The sequence below is a fragment of the Myodes glareolus genome, chromosome 11 (genome assembly GCF_982192425.1).
Source record: "Myodes glareolus chromosome 11, mMyoGla1.1, whole genome shotgun sequence".
Lineage (NCBI taxonomy): Eukaryota > Metazoa > Chordata > Mammalia > Rodentia > Cricetidae > Myodes > Myodes glareolus.
The window spans coordinates 45,307,679-45,326,584 of NC_142036.1; the positions used below are offsets into that span (position 1 = coordinate 45,307,679).

The 18,906-nt window shown below is 44.3% G+C and overlaps 1 protein-coding gene across 1 annotated transcript; it reads left to right on the forward strand.

Moving 5' to 3' along the window:
• Nucleotides 1–2,601: 2,601 nt before the first annotated feature.
• On the forward strand, nucleotides 2,602–17,888 carry Slc10a1 (solute carrier family 10 member 1). The gene is made up of 5 exons (XM_048415902.3): nucleotides 2,602–3,055; nucleotides 11,683–11,893; nucleotides 13,577–13,755; nucleotides 15,057–15,253; nucleotides 17,312–17,888. Exons 1-5 carry the CDS (start codon nucleotides 2,700–2,702, stop codon nucleotides 17,455–17,457), a joined length of 1,089 nt encoding a protein of 362 aa, XP_048271859.1. The 5' UTR covers nucleotides 2,602–2,699; the 3' UTR covers nucleotides 17,458–17,888.
• Nucleotides 17,889–18,906: the final 1,018 nt, after the last annotated feature.

Below are 18,906 nucleotides of genomic sequence, written 5' to 3' on the forward strand. Positions count from 1 at the left end.
TTCTCTTATTGTGAACCAAGGTCCTTGCTAAGGTTTTTGTTAATCAGTTTAGCTAAACTGGGATACTTCGAATTCTCTGGGTTTAACTTACATTCTCTAGTCTCATTGTATTTGTTTCAAATTATTTCTTCCCTCCTGATGAAAAGAAGCGCCACTTCTCCCAGAGTTGTTCTGAGCCCCCATACAAGCTACTATTTCTGCTGCTCTATGCTCCCTCTCTTGAAGTAAGAATCCCATTCTTTGGGACATAGTAGAGTAAGTCTGCATGCGGAGATTTTCTTAGAAGCATAAGGGAAAACTACATGCTGAGTATCTTTGGAAGGAACTGGTTAGCCAGAGCACAAGGGGATGTCTGCTTTTAACTGTACACCTTATTTTTTTTTAACTTTAAGTCACATATATGCTGAGATCCTATTTATGAGATTTATAGAGGAAAAAATATGTAGCAGAATAGGCATGGCTTTAGAATCCTAGCCCTTCCTCTGAGAGCCTTTTCCAAGCACACTGGCCTGTGGGTCCTGCCTACTTTCAGGAACTGCCCCGAATGTACAACATTTGAACATTTTGGGTTAAGCTTTTGTTAGATTTAATGATTTCTTTAACTAATGAGTCTATTTCCTCTATTGTATCTTCAGCACTTGAGATTCTCTCTTCCATCTATTGTATTTCTGCTGTTCATGCTTGTGTTTGTGGTTCCTGATCTTTTTCTCATGATTTCTGTTTCTATAATTCTTTCAACTTGTGTTTTCTTTGCTGTTTCTATTTCAGTTTTCAAGTCCTGAATAGTTTCTTTTATATGCTTGAGTTCTTTTTCTTGGTTTGCTTTAAGTGATTTGCTGGTATCTTCCGATTTTTTGTTTGCCTTTTCCTCAATTTCTTTAAGGGAATTTCTCATTTCATCTTTAAGAATTTCAAACATTCTCTTGAAGTTATTGTTTTGGTCATTTTCTTCTGGTTCATCCATATTTGACTGTTCATGTCTTGCTGTTATAGGGTCTTTAGGTTTTACTGGTGTTGTGTTGCTCTTTGTGGTGTAGTGTGTGTTACCTTTTCTACTCATCTTTTTCTCTAATAGGTGTGGTTGGGGCTGAGATTCTGTTAAATAATCTTCTAGGTGCCAGTGAATCCTAAGTTCAGATGGTTGTTCCTCATGGTACAGTCAGTGTCACAGTTCTAGTTACCCCGTTGGTTACTCTGTGTTCCTGGAGATAGTTCAGTGCTCCTGTACTTTGCTCTTCTCTCTTGCAGTTTGCTGTCTCGGGCCTACTTTGGCCTAGGCTGCTGGCTTTGCCTCATCTCTGTAAACCCTAGTCTGGATCCCCTCCTGCAGAAGTCCCTGGCTTGGAGTTGGACCTGTTCTGGTGGAGATCGCAGACTCTGAGTCAGGTCGCTGGCTCAATCCTGGTCTGTCAGTGTCCCAGGACTGGGTTGGCTTCCAGGACTGGATTTGCTCCTGGCTTCTGCTCCTGGTAGAGCTTGTTTCCTCAGGCAGTTAAAAACTGCCCTTCTAAAAGAGCCACTCTGGGCTGGAGAGATGGCTCAGTGGTTAAGAGCATTGCCTGCTCTTCCAAAGATCCTGAGTTCAATTCCCAGCAACCACATGGTGGCTCACAACCATCTGTAATGAGGTCTGGTGCCCTCTTCTGGCCTGCAGATATATACACACAGACAGAATATTATATACATAATCAATAAATATTTAAAAGAGCCACTCTGTCCCACACCTGGCAAGGATGGAAGGATGGAAGGAGTGTGGTATAGTTCAGTCACATCTGCCTCTTTGATGCTGCTGATGTTGCATGCCTCAAATCTGGCAGCCTGAGACACACAGGCTCAACATGCAAAAGTAGAGCCCTCAGGAGCTCAGCAGGAAAAGATCACTCATCCTCCCTCCCTCCTCACAAGTTTCTCAAGCCACAGGTGCCTCAGGCACCAGCTAGTCTCCACAGCAAGAGTTCCTTCTGAGCGGTGCTTTGTATAGAGTATTCCAAGAATCCAACCGCACTCCAGAAAGTTCTTCCCTCTGGAGGTAAGCAAGCCTTTCAGGGGTTCATTGTGTGCCCCCTCCAGCCCCGCAGGACACCTTTGGGCACAAAAGGAGGTCTCACAGGAGGAAAGGGGGGGATATATCCTCTCCTGCAGGCAGCAACACCACAGGCCCTTATACTGCCCCACTGCCCTCGGGGCTATGCCTATGTGAGGGAACCAAAGGTAGCACGTCCCTTTCACTTGGGGACAAATGGTGATTCACTGGGCTTGGGGCGGGCACCTTCCCAGGCAAACAACCTGAGGCATCAGGGACTGCGCTGGAAGCGGGAGCTAAAGAGAAGAGTTAAAAATAGACCTGGTGTGTTGTAGCTCCTTGGGTGGGTCTCAGAAATGCTAGAGAAGCTTGTTCAATTGGGGGCAGAGGAATGAACCAGCCCTGTGCTGGATGTGAGTGGCACCTAGCAGGCACAGAGGTTAGGAAATCTGAGCAAGGTAGGGAATCCGGGGAGATAAGGCTGTGACTCTCCTCCCCGTGGAGTGGAGCCACAACCTGAGCCCTGGCTCTGCTGGTTGCATCATCTTTTATTTGCCCACAACTACGTTTTGTCCCAAAACTCTGTCCTGAGAGGGAACTAAAGAAAACATCCAGCAAGCACTGGGCAAGGAAGGCCAACAGCGGAGAACAAGGGTGGTCTCCGCCGTGCCCGAGGATGGAGGTGCACAATGTATCGGTCCCCTTCAATTTCTCTCTGCCGCCTGGCTTTGGCCACCGCGCCACGGACAAGGCGCTGAGCATCGTCCTGGTGTTCATGTTGCTCTTCATCATGTTCTCCTTGGGCTGCACCATGGAGTTCAGCAAGATCAAGGCTCACTTCTTAAAGCCCAAAGGGGTGATCATTGCCATGTTGTCGCAGTACGGCATCATGCCCCTCGCTGCCTTTGTCCTAGGCAAGGTCTTCCGTCTAAACCCAATTGAGGCACTGGCCATCCTCATCTGTGGCTGTTCTCCTGGAGGGAACCTGTCCAACCTCTTCACCCTGGCCATGAAGGGGGACATGAACCTCAGGTAGGACTGAGGGTTAGGAGGGAGTGGGGTGGGATGGGGTGTGGCGGAGACATCATCGACTGGGGGAAGTCTGGGCTGGGGACCAGGAAAGGGGGGAGTTGGAGGTAGGAATTGGATTAAGGTTGGCATTGATAGTCAAAGGCTTATAAGTCAGGACAGGCTCTGGAGTCTCTTTAAGTACCAAGTGAAAGATGTCAAGCTGGTCAAGAGGCATCTTAGACACCCCGAAACTCACAGAAGTGGATTGTTTTAAAGGAGCACAGATTTCAACCAGGGTCCCCGAGAACTGAAGTCACCTAACTGTGGCATGGTATTGGCTCTGACGCTGGAAAACTAGAAGGGGGAAAATGGGTTCTGAACATTCCATGGAGATGAGGGTGACTTGGGACCAAATGAGCATCTCAAATTCCTGCAGAGAAGAGCCTCCAAAGGTTCTTCCCCAGTATATGGGCACCCAAGTTATGTTGAGACCCGTCTCCCAGTTGCCAGCTGTAGTGAGAGAGCCATCTGAAGACACCTCAGGTAGAGCTGAGGTCCCAGCACTTGCCCAGGCTAGGCTGGGATCCTCTCAGTCTAACAAGCAGAGAGCAAGCCAACAACAGCCCGAGCTCAAAACATCCTCATCAGAAACCAGCAAAGTCCCTCTCCTGAACAGCCTGACTCCTAGGGCTTGGGGAGGTTATCTGTCCTTCACACAGGTGTGACCCTTGCCCACCAGAGGAGGCCCTCTTGACCTGCTTGGGTCAGCCATGCCATGGCTGAACTCACTAGCAGAAACAAAGCCTCAGGCTTAAGTCAGTCTCCTCTAGGTCTGTCCTTAATGGAGATGTTCAGTGTCAGGTGAAGCAGGGAACCTAGAGCCTATCAACTTGGGTCCATGTGCATCCTGCCTGTGGCTGAAGTTTACAAAGAAACCCAACCAAGAAGCCTCTCCTACTGAGGCGAGGCGACACCAGTGTAACTGGGGGGAGGGGCAAGGTTTGTCATATCTTATGTGTCCCGGGTTAAGTCTCAGCTCCGATGCAGAAGGAATTTGAGTCACTAGTTAGAGAAGAGACACTCTGAGGAAACCTGTTACCTGTGGAAGCTGCAGAATGGGAATGGGGTTGGGGACCATTTGAAGGACAATGGGCGAGCTTTTGAGTGTAACCAAGTGCCCCATTCTCACCACCTGGTGACTGCTAATGAGCCCTCTCCAATATCAGCTGCTCTGTAAGGTGGAAGGCCTCCCAGGACCCCCAGCTTGTGGTGAGATCAAGAACAGGACCCCTGTGTTCTGCTGCTTGCCCAGCCGCTGGTTCCAAATTCCAGACTCTGCCACGGGTGTTGCTGTGGCCACCTTCTGTCAAAATCCCTTCCTCCCAAGCAAACTGACCTACTTATACACATTAACCATGCCTCAAATTCCACTGGCTGAGTGGAAATATTCTCCTGCCCTGCCAGACTTTGAATCCCAGTTGCCCTGAAAAGTTGCAACATGTGCTATAGCAATGACAGTGGTGGTGGGTACTAAACATTCTTTTCAACAGTCAAATTTTAACTTGTTTTATGCATGTGGGGGTTTGCCTGCATATATGGCTCTGTGCACCGCCTGTGCGCCTAGTGCCCAAAGAGGCCAGAAGAGGGTGCTGAATTCCCCTAGAACCAGAGTACAGATGGTTATGGGATGTCATGTGGGTGCCAGGAATCAAACCCAGGACCTCTGGAAGAGCAGCCAGTGCTCTTAACCACTGAGCCTTCTCTCCAGCCACCTCACAAAGTCCTATTTGATTCTGTTTTTGTTTGTTTGCTTGTTTTTATTTTTTCAAGACAGGATTTTTCTATAGCTTTGGAGCCTGTTCTGGAACTAGTTCTTGTAGACCAGGCTGGCCTCGAACTCACAGATATCCACCTGCTTCTGCCTCCCAAGTGCTGGGATTAAAGGCATGAGCTATCACTGACCATTTTTTGTTTGGTTGGTTTTGGTTTTTTGTTTGTTTTTGTTTTTTGAGACAGGGTTTCTCTATAGCTTTGGAGCCTGTTCTGGAACTAGCTCTTATAGACCTGGCTGGCTTCAAACTCACAGAGATCGCCTGCCTCTACCTCCCAAGTGCTGGGATTAAAGGCGTGTGCCACTGCTGCCAGGTTTTTTATTTTGTTTTGTTTTGTTTTTCGAGATAGGGTTTCTCTGTAGCTTTGGAGCCTGTCCTGGAACTAGCTCTTGTTAACCAGGCTGGCCTTGAACTCACAGAGATTCGCCTGCCTCTGCCCCCCAAGCGCTGGGATTAAAGGTGTGCACTACCACGACCCGGCCTATTTTATTTCCTTGATACTCTTGTGGTCCACTATATATATCCTACACTGATCCTTGTTTCGGTGGCTGGCGTGGAGAGGTGCAGCAGGGAGTACCATAACTGACCACATTCACAGATGAGGAAACAGTCATAGGGCTTAACACCTTTGACCAGGGGCTGGCTGCAGAGCTGGTGCATTTACTCAGATATCTTGTGCGCTAGCCTGTTCATTGGCAGAGTAAATAGAGGCTGCCTGTCAGGCTCAAAGGCCCTGAACCACTGATCAGTCAAGCGTATTGTACAGGAGGGCAATCCATAGGCATCACAGTTTTCTGCTTTTCTTTTTAAAAGATATTTATTTTTATTTTATATATATGAGTGTTTTCTCTCCATGTATGTAAGGACATTGTGTACACGTCCTAGTGTCCATGGAGGCCAGCAGACTGCACTGGATCCCCTGAAACTGAAGCCATAGATGGTTGTGGGTCACTATGTGGGTGCTAAGCCTTAAGTTTTCTGCTTCTCAAAAGAAAACTGAACCTCCATTTTTAGGTAAAATCTCCAAAACTTCAAACATCAAAAAGTCATACGAGTGTACCTAAAAGGCTGTGCAAACCAAGCAGTGTCTAAGGGTCAGATGTGGCTCCAAGGTCTACTTGAAGCCTCTCTCTAAGCTCACTATGTCCCACTTAGAGTTAGAAGTAAACGGTCAGACTCCTAGTACTCCTGTTTTACTCACCAGGAATCAGAAGTCAAGAAACCTGCCAACTGTCTCCTAAGAGCTGAGCAAAAGTTGTGTCCAGAGCAGGCTAGAGCCCTCTCCCTCGGCTATTCTGTCTTCCAAATGGATTAAGTCTGAGCGGGGACACCAGACAGCCAGACAGGGTAGTTCCTTCCTCAAAGACACAGGCAAGAGAAAACGCCTGTAAGAAGTGAGCTTATTTGGAACAACCCTGACTACTCTTGCCATCCTCAAACTCCCCTGCTCCCTGTAACCTGCTGGTCCCCAAACAGCCCAGAGCCAGTCAGTGCCTGGGGAGACAAAAGGCCTGGATACCACTCCATGATTCCCACAAGTTCCCCACTATGACTTGGGAAGCCACTGGGATTCCTACACCTCTCCCACTTCATCGTAGGGGCTGGATGGTCACTTCACAGTGGCCTCAGCTTGTACCTCTCATCTTTCTACCTAAATTTAGAGATTAAAAAAAAAAGCAGGGCTTATGCAACATGATTATTCTAAACCAAGAAGGGGCTGGGTACAGCAGTGAATGTCTGTCAACCAAGCTACCCGGGTAAGTTAGGTGTAGGTGAAAGCTCAAGGGTCCATCTCAAAATAAAAGAACTTAGAAGTAAGCCTGGTATGTTGGCACAGGCCTGTAATGCCAGCACAGAAGGCAAAAGCAGAAGGCGTCAGGAGTTCAAGATCACCCTCCACTACATAGGGAGTTGTAGGTTACATAAGACCCTATCTGAAAAAGCAAAAATAAAGGCCATATATAGGAAGAATGAAAACACAAACATGCTATCCCACTGTAACCAGAAACAAGGTCCCCAATGTTGCAACGGTCCCAATCTTAGGAGCTAGAATCTGAAGGTAACCTCCCATCCTGGTCCTTTAGGGTAAACTGAGGATCGCAAGTCACAGATGCCAGTAGGTTGGGGATGTGATACCTCTTGACAGCCCCCAGTATCTGTCTGTGATTGTGCAGGAAAATGCCCGAGGTTCTGGAAACATGGCTCTACACATCTAAGGGGACATAGGCACACAAAGTCCCAGAACACAATCTAGAACTCCTGACACAAAGCCAAAGTAAGCATGATTTCTCTGGACAGGAGGACAAGCACATGACTTGCAAGTTGGTCTTCTACCGAGAGACCAACAACTTGCACAGATGCACCCATACACTTCGCAGTCTCATTCCCTCCAGCACACCTCAGAGGGAATACCTCCCTCATTTGGCTCCAGCAACTTCAAGGACATTTTTTTAAGTATTTATTTATTATGGATACATTGTTCTGTCTTTATGTATGTCTGCAGGCCAGAAGAGGGCACCATATCTCATTACAGATGGTTGTGAGCCACCATGTGGTTGCTGGGAAATAACTCAGGACCTCTGGAAGAGTAGCCAGTGCTCTTAACTTCTGAGCCATCTTCTCCAGCACTATCCCCGACCAAGGATATTTTTAAACTTTTGTTTTAGGCTGCTGTTTGTGACAGAATCTAGCATAGTCCAGGCTGGTTTTGAACCCACTGTGTAGTCAAACATGACCTTGAACTTCTGATTTCCTGCCCCATGCTGACTGCTGAGATTACCAGATGCCACCATCATTCCTGGCTCCTTTTTTAAAATGTGTGCCATGGGTATGCATGTACCTGCTGAGGTCAGGAGAGGATGTCAGAACTCCTGAATTGGAGTTACAGGGGGCTAAGCCACCCAATGTGGGTACTGGGAAATGAACTTGGGTTCTCTGAAAGAACAGCAAGCATTCTTAAGCGCTAAACCATTTTTCCAGGCCTTGGGTCTCTCCCTCTATTTTTTTTTAAAGATTTTTTTAATGTATTTTATGTACAAGAGTGCTTTGTACTTCATACACACTAGAAGAGGGCATGAGATTTCATTACAGATGGTTGTGAGCCACCATGTGGTTGCTGGGAATTGAACTCATCACCTCTGGAAGAGCAGTTGTATTCTTAACCCCTGACCATCTCTCCACCCGCAGTTCTTTTAAAACTATCACTATACATACAAGGTATTTCCCAGCTATTACTGATGATCTTCTGTATTTGCATGCTTTCAATTTGTTATCATATAGTTGAGTCATATATTTGGCAATTTGCTATGAGAGCCAGTGCCACAGCTTCCTGACCAAAAGCAACATGGAGAGAAAGGGGTTTATTTTACCTTACAGATAGTTCATCATCCACGGAAGTCAGGGCAGGAACTCACAACGGGAGCTGATGCTGAGACCATAGAGCAATGCCATTCACTGGCTTGCTCCTCATGGATTACTCAGCCTGCTTTCTGACAGCACCCAGCACCACCAGCCCACAAGTGGCACCACACACAGTGAGCTGGACCCTTCCCCACCAATCCTCAATCAAGACAATGCCCTACAGACTTATCAACAAGCCAATTCATTCTATGGAGGCATTTTCCAATAAAGATTCCTTTTTCCTAGATGACACAAAACTAGCCAGCACAGTTGGGCTTGTCAGTAGAATACTTATTGCGTGTATTTGAACTGCCATGTGGTTTGCTGTGCCTACCTTTTGGGACTCATTCCTGACTCTACAGCCTGCTTCTATGGACAGCCCTGTGCATGGGTCTCTTGTTCCTAGGTCAAAGTATGAATAGGAAAAATAGAAATTGGAAATCATGGGATTCACACATCAGCAAGGAAGCTTCCAGTTGTTCCACTTCACACTTCAACAGAGAAATCGTTGTTTTCCGCATTGTTTTATTTGGAATCGCCGGGCTTTGTCAGTTTTGCCAACCAGTCAGTTGTAGCAAACCACATTTTCAATGGATGTCATGCGAGGCCTAGCACTTTTTCCGGGTTAACTAGTCACTTGGGTGTCCTCTTCTGGAAATGGGATTGTTTTTACGGGGTTGTTCTCAAAGAACTTTATTGATTTGCAATGTGATTTGAATGTTATCTCCTCACAGCGTGGGACTTTCATGTATATGTTGGTGTCTTACACTTAATAAGTCTAACTTAGTCAACTCTATACTGCTTTGTCTTGACTAGTCAGAGGTTTAATAAATCCTTTACTGTCTACAAAGATATGTCCTACATTTTCTTTTAAAAAATTACCTTTACACAGCTACTAGGTGGTAAAAAAAAAAAAAAAAAGAAAGAAAAAAAATTACTTTTCAGCCGGGCAATAGCACACACCTTTAAAACACTTTAATCCCAGCACTTGGGAGGCTGAGGCAGGCAGATCTCGGTGAGTTCAAGGCCAACCTGGTCTACAAGAGCTAGTTCCAGGACAGGCACCAAAGCTACAGTGAAACCCTGTCTCGAAAAACCAAAAGAAAAAAAGCCTTTCACATGGAATTGTTTTGTTGTTTTATAATAGCTCTCGCTGTCCTGGAACTTGCTTTGTAGCAACTTCAAACTTATTTTTATGAATGACCTAATCTTACATTTCCATGTGAATATTTATTTTTAGAACCATTTATTTTTTTTCCTCCAATACTATTTAGTACCACCTCTTATTAGTCAAATATGGTTGAGCTTTTATCTGAACTCAATGTGGTTGTCTTTTCTATCAGTCCATTTTCTTAATTACAGTGACTTTACAGGTCGCTTCATGAAGATGTTAAGATGTTCATTCACAACTTTTCACCTTCCTACTCTTGCAGTTGAATTTTAGGACCAGCTTTCAGGTCTACAAAATTTCTCTAACTTTGCATTGCATTTAAATACGTGTGGTATGGTGTGGTGTGTACAGATGTTTTACCTGCATGTGTCTGTGAACCACATGCCTGCCTGAAGTCCTCTTTACAGGAAGTCAGATCTCCTGAAACTGGGGTTACAATGGTTGTGAGCTGCCATGTGGGTGCTGGGAATTGAACCCAGGTCTTCCAGAATCTGCCAGTCGCCTTCTTAATCCCTGAGCCATCTCTCCAGCCCCAGCACTTACACACCAATTTTGAGACTATTTAGGCTCATAGTTCTAGAGGGGGAAGAGTCCATCATAATGAGGAAGACATGACGATAGGGAAGGCACAATGATAGGAGCAGGAAGTTGGATGACCACATCCATATACAAAAAGTAGTAAAAGCAAACAGGAAGTGGGGCCAGGCTATAGAACCCTAAAGCTCACCCCCTGTAACATACTTCCCCCATCAAATTGCTCCATTTTAAGGCTCTATAACCTTCCCTAAAAGTATCACCAAGTATCACCAACAGTGAACGAAGTTTTCAACTACAAGAGCATACAGGAGATAATTCTCACCCAAACCACCTCAGCACCTTTATAATCTTGTCTTCCCATTCTGACATGAATATAGTATAGCTTCTCTTCCATACCTTTCTATATTTCATAATTTCTTCAGTAAAGACCTTATTAGCTCCTTGAAATTTATTTCTAAATATCTTATAATTCTGATTACAAATGCCATCTTTAAAAAAATGGGAGAAGGGGTGCTGGAGAGATGGCTCAGCAGCTAAGAGGACTGGCTGTTCTTCCAGAGGACCCAGGTTCAATTCCCAGCACCCACGATAACTCACAACTATCTAATTCCAGGGGATCCAACACCCTCACACAAGATATACAGGCAGGCAAAACGCACATAAAACAAAAATCATTAAAAGTTTACAAAAAGCTACTTAAAAGTTTTCTATTAGTAGCGTATCTGATCCCAATTTATTATCTTATATTGTTCATATATAACCCTGTTGATTCTTTTTAGCTATAACAGAAAATTTCCTCAATGATCAAAATCAAGTTTATCTCTTTCTATCCACTCCTGTTTCTCTTGCTGTCTGCTGCAAGGAGACAAAGTGATAAGTGTTTTATTTCTTTTACTATAGGAAATGTTTTGTAATTTATTTATTTTATGAGCATTGGTGTAAAGGTGTCAGATCCTCTGGAACTGGAGTTACAGATAGGAAATCTTTTAACTGTTGACCACTAAACTTATTTAGTAATAAACTTTTAGCAGCTATCACTTTCAAAAATATTTTCCATTGAGCCGGTGGTGTCACACGCCTTTAATCCCAGCACTTGGGAGGTAGAGGCAGGTGAATCTCTGTGAGTTCGAGGCCAGCCTGGTCTACAAGAGCTAGTTCCAGGACAGGCTCCAAAACTACAGAGAAACCCTGTCTCAAAAAACCAAAGAGATTTTCCATCTCTTTGTTTGTTGTTGATATACTAAACATTTTAAACATTGAATCTTGAATTTTTTTGTGCCTGTCTTAGAAAGGTTTCTAATAATGTGATTTAATAACATGTCCAAAAGCAAAGGGTTTCACAGCCATCATTGAAGGAAGTCAGGGCTACAACCTGAAGAAACTAAAAAAGGTCATGGAGGGATGCTGTTATTTCTCATGCCTTGCTCCACCTGCCCAGGGATGACATGCAGTGAGATGGGCCCCAACAATCACCAGTCAAAAAAATTAGTTTTATTTAAATTGAAATGGCACCTTCTTCAATAAAGCACATGGAGTCAGCTTTCTATTCTAACAGTTACTATGTGCAATTTGATATAAGTCAAAACTCTTTAAGGTGTTTACTCAGAAAAACAAAAAAAGGCTGCATGTTTGCTGCCCAACAGTGTCTGGCATAAAGAAGGTACTCAAACATCTAATTTTTTTTTCTTTGTTCTCCGTTCTCCACTCAGCATTGTGATGACCACCTGCTCCTCCTTCACTGCCTTGGGCATGATGCCTCTCCTCTTGTACATCTATACCAAAGGGATCTACGATGGGGATCTTAAGGACAAGGTGCCCTACAAAGGCATTATGATATCGCTGGTCATGGTTCTCATTCCTTGTAGCATAGGGATCTTCCTCAAAACCAAAAAGCCACAATATGTTCCCTACATCATCAAGGTAAGAACTCAGGGCCCTGCTTAAAAAAAGCATTGTGACTGAGCCATTACCACCACAGGTTACTTAGGAGAGTTCTTCTTTGACTTGCTCCCTAGGGGTTCTGGTTGGATGCTGGGTCACTTGGCAACAGCAGTTCATCACAGCATCAACTCATGTTAGATGAGCAGAGGCCCACAGAACTTCCTAGTGGCGTCACCCCAGGGATCTGCCTTTAATCAAAAGACATGTGGGAGGTGGGTGAAGATCACACTCACCCAAACCACCTCTGGTTTTCCTTATACAAGTAAAGTCTATTCTACACTGCCTCACGGGATCGTAATAGGAACAAATACTTCTGAAGAATCAGGAGAAAGTGAACACAGTATACATCGTGTGTGCACACATATGCACACCTTACAGTATAGTTAAATTTATAATCCCTCTAAAGTTTCTGCCATACACTGAGGGCTTGCTGTCTTCAGTTTGTCGTTTTTGAAGGTAAAGTAACCACAAAAGAAATAAGAGTCCAACAACAGCAAGCAAACAAGCCTGGTGGTCTTTTAAGACTGCTGAAGGCATGAATGGCCAGGCTTCTTGCTAGGGATTGAGCCAGACACAGCCTGGAGAGAGGCCAACTAGAGAACAGAGGTTAACAGGGCAAAATTGGCTAACTTTAGCTACGAACGAAGAGGAAACAAACACTTCCAGCATTTCACAGAAAGACAGATGTTCACAAGAAACACTGTGCAGACAGGGCACCCATACCCTCCAACCTTCTCAGACTGGAGGTCAGCCCTTATCAACCTCCTGTACACAACAGTTCTAGTTCTAGATGGCCAGCTAAGAGCACAAGGCCAAGACGCTGTCTCCAAAGAACAAGTAAACGTCACACACAGGAATAAAATAAGACACTAGAGTCAAGCTGAGCATATAGTTGATAATCAGTAATTTTTTGCTATTTCTTTATTCAAAAGATGAGAAAGGCACAAATTTACATTTTTGCCATTTTGAAGCATGCTGCAAAAAGCACTGAAGAAAACTTACATCCTTATGTTTCACAATGAAAACCCTGAGTAGTCATTTCACCAGAGCCTACCTATTAAAGGTTCACAGTGGTGTATAGAGTCCAGCTCACCCTGAAATAGTGGTTCTCAGCTTTCTGGATGTGACCTTTAATACTTCAAGCTGTGGTAAACCACAAGCAGAAAATTATTCTTGTTGCTAGCTCATAACTAGTTTATTATAAAAAAAATATTATCTTTTGTTTTCCAATGGTCTTAGGCAACCCCTGTGAAAGGGCCATTTGACCCCTCCCACAAGGAGTACAACCCATAAGTTGAGAACTGCTACCCTAAAACAATGAAGTCCCTCCCTATAATGTAGACTGAGGAAAGCTCCGAAGTGTTTTTAGGGGGTCTTGTCCGAATGTTTACAGACTGGAAATGTCATTTATAAATATCAGTTTCATAGGACCAGGAAATCTCATCCCTTCACACAAGATCTGGGCTATGTCAAAAGCAACTGGCTATGCTTGGCTGATGTTTAGTCATAAAAACACTAGCAAAATGTTTACCTTTACGAAAGAAACCAAAAAGATTATCTCTTTCCTGTTACAATAAAACTGACCTCTGTTATCAACTCCAGTCTCCCATTTCTGTGCCCACTCCCATCCTTCTAAAAGTCTCTTCTTGTCCCCATATCCAGGCAGGATTGATCATCACTTTCTGCCTCAGTGTGGCTGTCACAGTCCTGTCTGTCATCAATGTGGGCAACAGCATTGTGTTCGCCATGACACCACCACTGCTGGCCACCTCTTCCCTGATGCCTTTAGCTGGCTTCCTTCTGGGCTACATCCTCTCTGCTCTCTTCCAGCTCAATCCACGGTAGGTCCCTAAAGCTCCATTTTCCTCAGGGCCTTTAAGGGCAGAGCATTTCCTGGCATGTGGTCAAAGGCATCAACTGAAAGGCTGGGGGGCTGGGGGGGGGGGGGGGTTAAACAAACAGCCAGCAAAGCCTGCCCTCTCAGTGTTGAGATGATAGTGCTTCCTGGAGCTGCCTGGCACCTGATGGCACTGGGTATCTTCAATGCCACTAATATTCCTCCTTGCCCACTCTTCTTGCTCTCTGACAAGAATATAATAGGATGGAAGTTATATCCTAAGTGGTACTCCAAAGCTCAAGTCTTTACAGTGCAACCCAACTCACAAACACAGCCACTGTAAAAGAGTCGTCAACCTGAGTGTCTCTGGGAACACCAGAGGCCCATTACCCTAAATAAACTTTTGTGTGAGTTTAAAACATTAAAACACAGTGGTTCTTAGCCTTCCTAACGCTGCAACCTTTTAACACACCATCTCATGTGGGGTGACCAATCATAACATTATTTCATTGCTACTTCATAATGTAAGTCTGCTTTCCAATGGTGTTAGGTGACCTCTGTGAAAGAGTCATCCAATTCCCCAAGTTAAGAACCGCTGAGTTACAATTTTCCTCACACCCTGACCAGGCTGGCCTCAAACTCAGAGCTCTACCTGCCTCTGCCTACCGAGTGCTGGGATTAAAGGCGTGTGCCACCACCCAGTGAGGAACTCATTTCTAAACACAAAAGCCACTACTACAAACTTGCTGATAAGACCAAATTACTGTGCATATTCCACACAGGGCAAAAGGAGGCCTCCCTATGACCACAGTGCTGCAGTATTACTAGTTCTGGGAGCTCCGGACCACAAAGGCCACAGCAGCAAAGGTCATCACAGTCCTCTCAAAATGCACTAAAGCTAGTAAATTAACACACTTGGAATATGTATTCACTAAATTTAAACATCCACAAAATGAAAAGCAAAATTAGGGAAGAAAAGCTTTCAAAGATACATAGTGGGGCTGACATTTGCTTTAACAAGTTCTGGAGCTAGAGATATGTAACAATCTCCCGCTGTCTAGGCAAAGTGCAACTGTGGTGTAAGACTAACATAACGAACTAATGAGTGATACTGGCTCCCAGGTTCACATCTGTCTAACTGAGTTCTATAAAAGAGGACCAAGCAAAATTTCCAAGCAATTCAAAAAACCGCCTGTTTCCTCCCACCTTCCTATGCTGGGTGCTTAGGTCTAATGGATCAGAAACGGGAAGGGTAGGCACAGCAGCTGCCAATGTCCCATTAAGTAACTTTTCCCTCACTCACAGCTGCAGCCGCACCATCAGCATGGAAACAGGATTCCAAAATGTTCAACTCTGCTCTACCATCCTCAATGTGACCTTTCCCCCTGAAGTCATTGGACCACTTTTCTTCTTTCCTCTTCTGTATATGATTTTCCAACTTGCAGAAGGAATTCTCTTCATTATCATCTTTCGGTGCTACGAGAAAATCAAGCCTCCCAAGGGTGAGTACTGCCACACTGGACCTGAGCTACCAGGGTTCAGCAGGGAACCAGGGTAGCACTGAGAGTATGCAAGACTTTAAAGGGTCATTTCCATCGACAGTACTCGATAGTTGAGAAAAATCACCCTGGAGTATTCCTCAAGGGATTAAGACAGCATGGGGCCGTTATGTCTAAGCAAGAGAACCTTCACTATATGAGACCATTATGTCCAAGCAAGAGAACCTTCACTGTAATAGGAAAAACTACTTTGGACCTTTGATATTTCTACGATGTTTTGGAAGCTTCAGCAATCTTATTCAGTATTCAGTTTTCTGTAACAAGGTCAGAACCCTACCACTGCCATAGGGAAAACACAGGATAGCCCTAAATACAACAGAATCCAGAAATTCCATTCTGGTTACACAGTAATTTAATCTTCTTAAATAAATTAAAGCTTGTTAAATACATAACTGGTATGGTTTGTACATATTACTAGAGTAGAGCTTTTTTGTTTTTTGAACTTTTTGTTTCTCTGTGTAGCCCTGACTGTCCTGAACTTGCTCTGCAGACCAGGCTTGCTGGCCTCAAACTCAGAGAGATCCACCTGCCTCTCACGTGCTGGGACTAACGGTGTGTTCGTTCCATCGTCAAGTGACTTACAGAACTTTTTTTAATATTCAGGTTCATTACATTTAGAATGTAAGCCTAGATTAGAATCCCTCCCTTAAAAGTATATCTGAGTGGTTGGAGGCAGCTGGACAGTCAAGAGCACTTCCAGGGGCTGGAAAGATGGCTCAGCAATTTAAGAACACATGGCTGCTCTTCCACAGGATCCACAAGGCAGCTCACAATTCAGTCCGAGGAGATGCCCTCTTCTGGCCTATATCGATAATGAATGTGGTGCAAAGACATGCATCGAAATAGCCATATACATATTAACAAATCAGACTTTTGAAAGTACTTGTTTACAACATGTGTACATGCACACAGACCCATGTAGTAGATGGCTTAGCAGTGAGCACCTTTACCTGCTGAGAGTTCTTGCCATCCGAATACTCTAACCATTGTTTTTGTGGGACTGAGCACTGGAGCAAATACCCTCGACCTTTTGTTGTCTGTAGCTCAGGCTACCCTCAAACTGGAGATTCTCTAAGTGATCATCAAATTTCACATTATGTACCATGTCCAGACTTGTCTTTTTGTAGTGGAAATCAAACTCAGGACTTTGCATGCTAGGAAAGCATTCCACCAAAGTCACATCCCCAGACACACTTTGTAACATAGAAGTTCCTAATCACCCAATTTCTTCTGCATCGTATTGCCAGTAAAACCAAGGCTGAGATTCTTCCCAGAACCCAGAAGCTGTGGTTTGTACCTCAACACATACAGAAAACTGCTTGGTGAAGTCCCATTACTAAACTAGCAAACGCCAACGTTCCCTTGGCAATTAAGATGTAATCCTGGTTATCAGGAAGCCAAAAAGGAAAGCAAAGAGCTGATTACACTACAGGACACTAAAACCTTTCCTTAGTTCTAAACCAGCTGGGGGAAAGAGCCTCTCTCTACAGCTTTACGTTATGAGTTGCTAGAGTGATAAAAATAACGCACAAAGCATCTGAGGTGCTAACACACCAGCGATTAGATGAAAAATAGAGTATACCCTCTGAAGTTCTTGTATTTGTTGTGGCTGAACAAGTTTTATTGTTCAGCTTAGTTACTTTTCTATTACTGTGATACTAAACACCAGAAAAAGGCAACTTATAGAAGCGTTTACAGGAGGCATACAGTTTCAAAGGTTCACGGTCATCATGGCAGCAGGCACTGCACTGGAGCAGAAACCGAAACCTTACATCCTGAACCACAAACAGGCAGAAAAAAGGCTAACCAGGAATGGTGATGCATTAAGGCTTTTGACATCTCAACAGCCCATCCCTACTGACACACCTCCAACAAGGACACCCAGTCTAATCTTTCCCCAACAGTTCCTCCAGTGGAAACCAAGCATCAATTACGAGCCTATAGCAGCCATTCTCAAAAACCTCCGCATCATTACTCAGTCTCCCATCTTTACCTTCACAGATGAAACAAAGGTGATCTACAAGGCTGCTGCCACTCAAGATACTATTCCAGAAGCTCCAGAAAAAGGCACCCACAATGGGAATGTTCCTACTACACAACCTAGCTCTTCCCCCAATGGCCTGGATTCTGGTCAGCTGGCAATTTAAAATGCCTATGTAAAAAATCAGACGCAGCAAGAAAAGGACCAGGGTTGCCTTTGCACTTCCAGCAAATTCGTCAGCACAATCATGAAGCCATACAAAGGGCAACCTACCCAGGAACCCTCACCCATCCAACATGGAATTTGCTATCTGTCCAAAAAATAAACAAGAACTGGGCAAAGTGGTTCATGTTTATAATCCCAATGAACAGAAACTGAAATGTGGACCTTAAAGTATGAAGACTGTCAAACCAAACATACTCTTCAGTGGCTATGAACGCTTACGTCCTGTACACCTGCCCTCTACAGCAGTATCTGATTTATACTGGTTTCACTAATTACTTTCCCGCTGATGGGAATGTTGTTCAAACATTCACAACTTGTTTCAAGTAACTCAAAAGGAAATAAACTATAATACAATGGTTCTAACTTATAAAATTTCTGTTACTTTTTTCTGTGCCAAATGACTTGGGTTCAAGTTCAAGCACCAATACCAAGTACACACAAAAGCGCGTCTTGGCAGTGGTTGGCACACATCTTTAATTCCAGCACTCAGGAGTTCCAGGCCAGTCTGGTCTACAAAGAGTGTTCTCCACCAGGACAGCCAGAGCTATTACTGAGAAACCCTTTCTCAAAAAAACTAAACACATAAAAGGCAATTAAGACAAAATTGCCGCATACCACCACGTGAAAGGGCTTCAAATATCAGAAGGAACAAGCCAGCACAATGACTTCACAACTACGCTATCCGTTTGCCTGTCAGTGGCATCAGGCACTCCGAAAACTCGGGAAGACTATTATACAGAAAAATGTTTGAACCCTCATATTTCCTCTACACCTAAACATTTTGCACTTTTTACTCGGATGCCAAGAACACTGAAAGATGAACAAACTCCCCATTGCACACAGCTGAACACAGCTACTTCTGTAGTTCTTAACAGTTGTCAGGTGCAATCGCAGCCACATTAAGGCACTTGTCTGACAAAGCTGAGAGACAAACGCGCATTCCCGGGACCACAAGAGGAATGACTGACCATTTGGGCTAATCATTATATAATTTAAAAAGAAAAAAAACACATGGTACCATATCCCTTTAAAGCACACACTCACACGCCTGCTAAAGCAGTGGGCGATTTGCCTCAGGTTTAAGGCCAGCCTGGGCTACATAGTGTACCAAGCAAGTCACAGCTACACAGCAATCCCAACTTTCAATTCCCCCCCCCACAAAAAAAAGGTTACATACATGTTGGGGCAGTCTTACACCACCATTTTGGGAGAGCACAACACCAATTTGGGAGAGCACAGAAGAATGACCAACTGGGGCTACACAGTAAAGTGAATGTCAACCTAGGGTATAAGCTAGCATCAACTCTTACACAAAATACTTAGCCTTTTTCTTACATTTTGGGTTCATCTGATCAATGATGTCTCTAACACTGTGCAAGATGTGTTAACT

What these genes read in the sequence shown, in the direction of transcription:
- Slc10a1 (XM_048415902.3), top strand. Translation starts at nt 2,700, where the DNA reads ATGGAGGTGCACAATGTATCGGTCCCCTTCAATTTCTCTCTGCCGCCT. An exon ending in AAGGGGGACATGAACCTCAG is followed by an intron (nt 3,056 to 11,682) that starts GTAGGACTGAGG and finishes TTCTCCACTCAG; the next exon opens with CATTGTGATGACCACCTGCT. An exon ending in GAAAATCAAGCCTCCCAAGG is followed by an intron (nt 15,254 to 17,311) that starts GTGAGTACTGCC and finishes TTACCTTCACAG; the next exon opens with ATGAAACAAAGGTGATCTAC.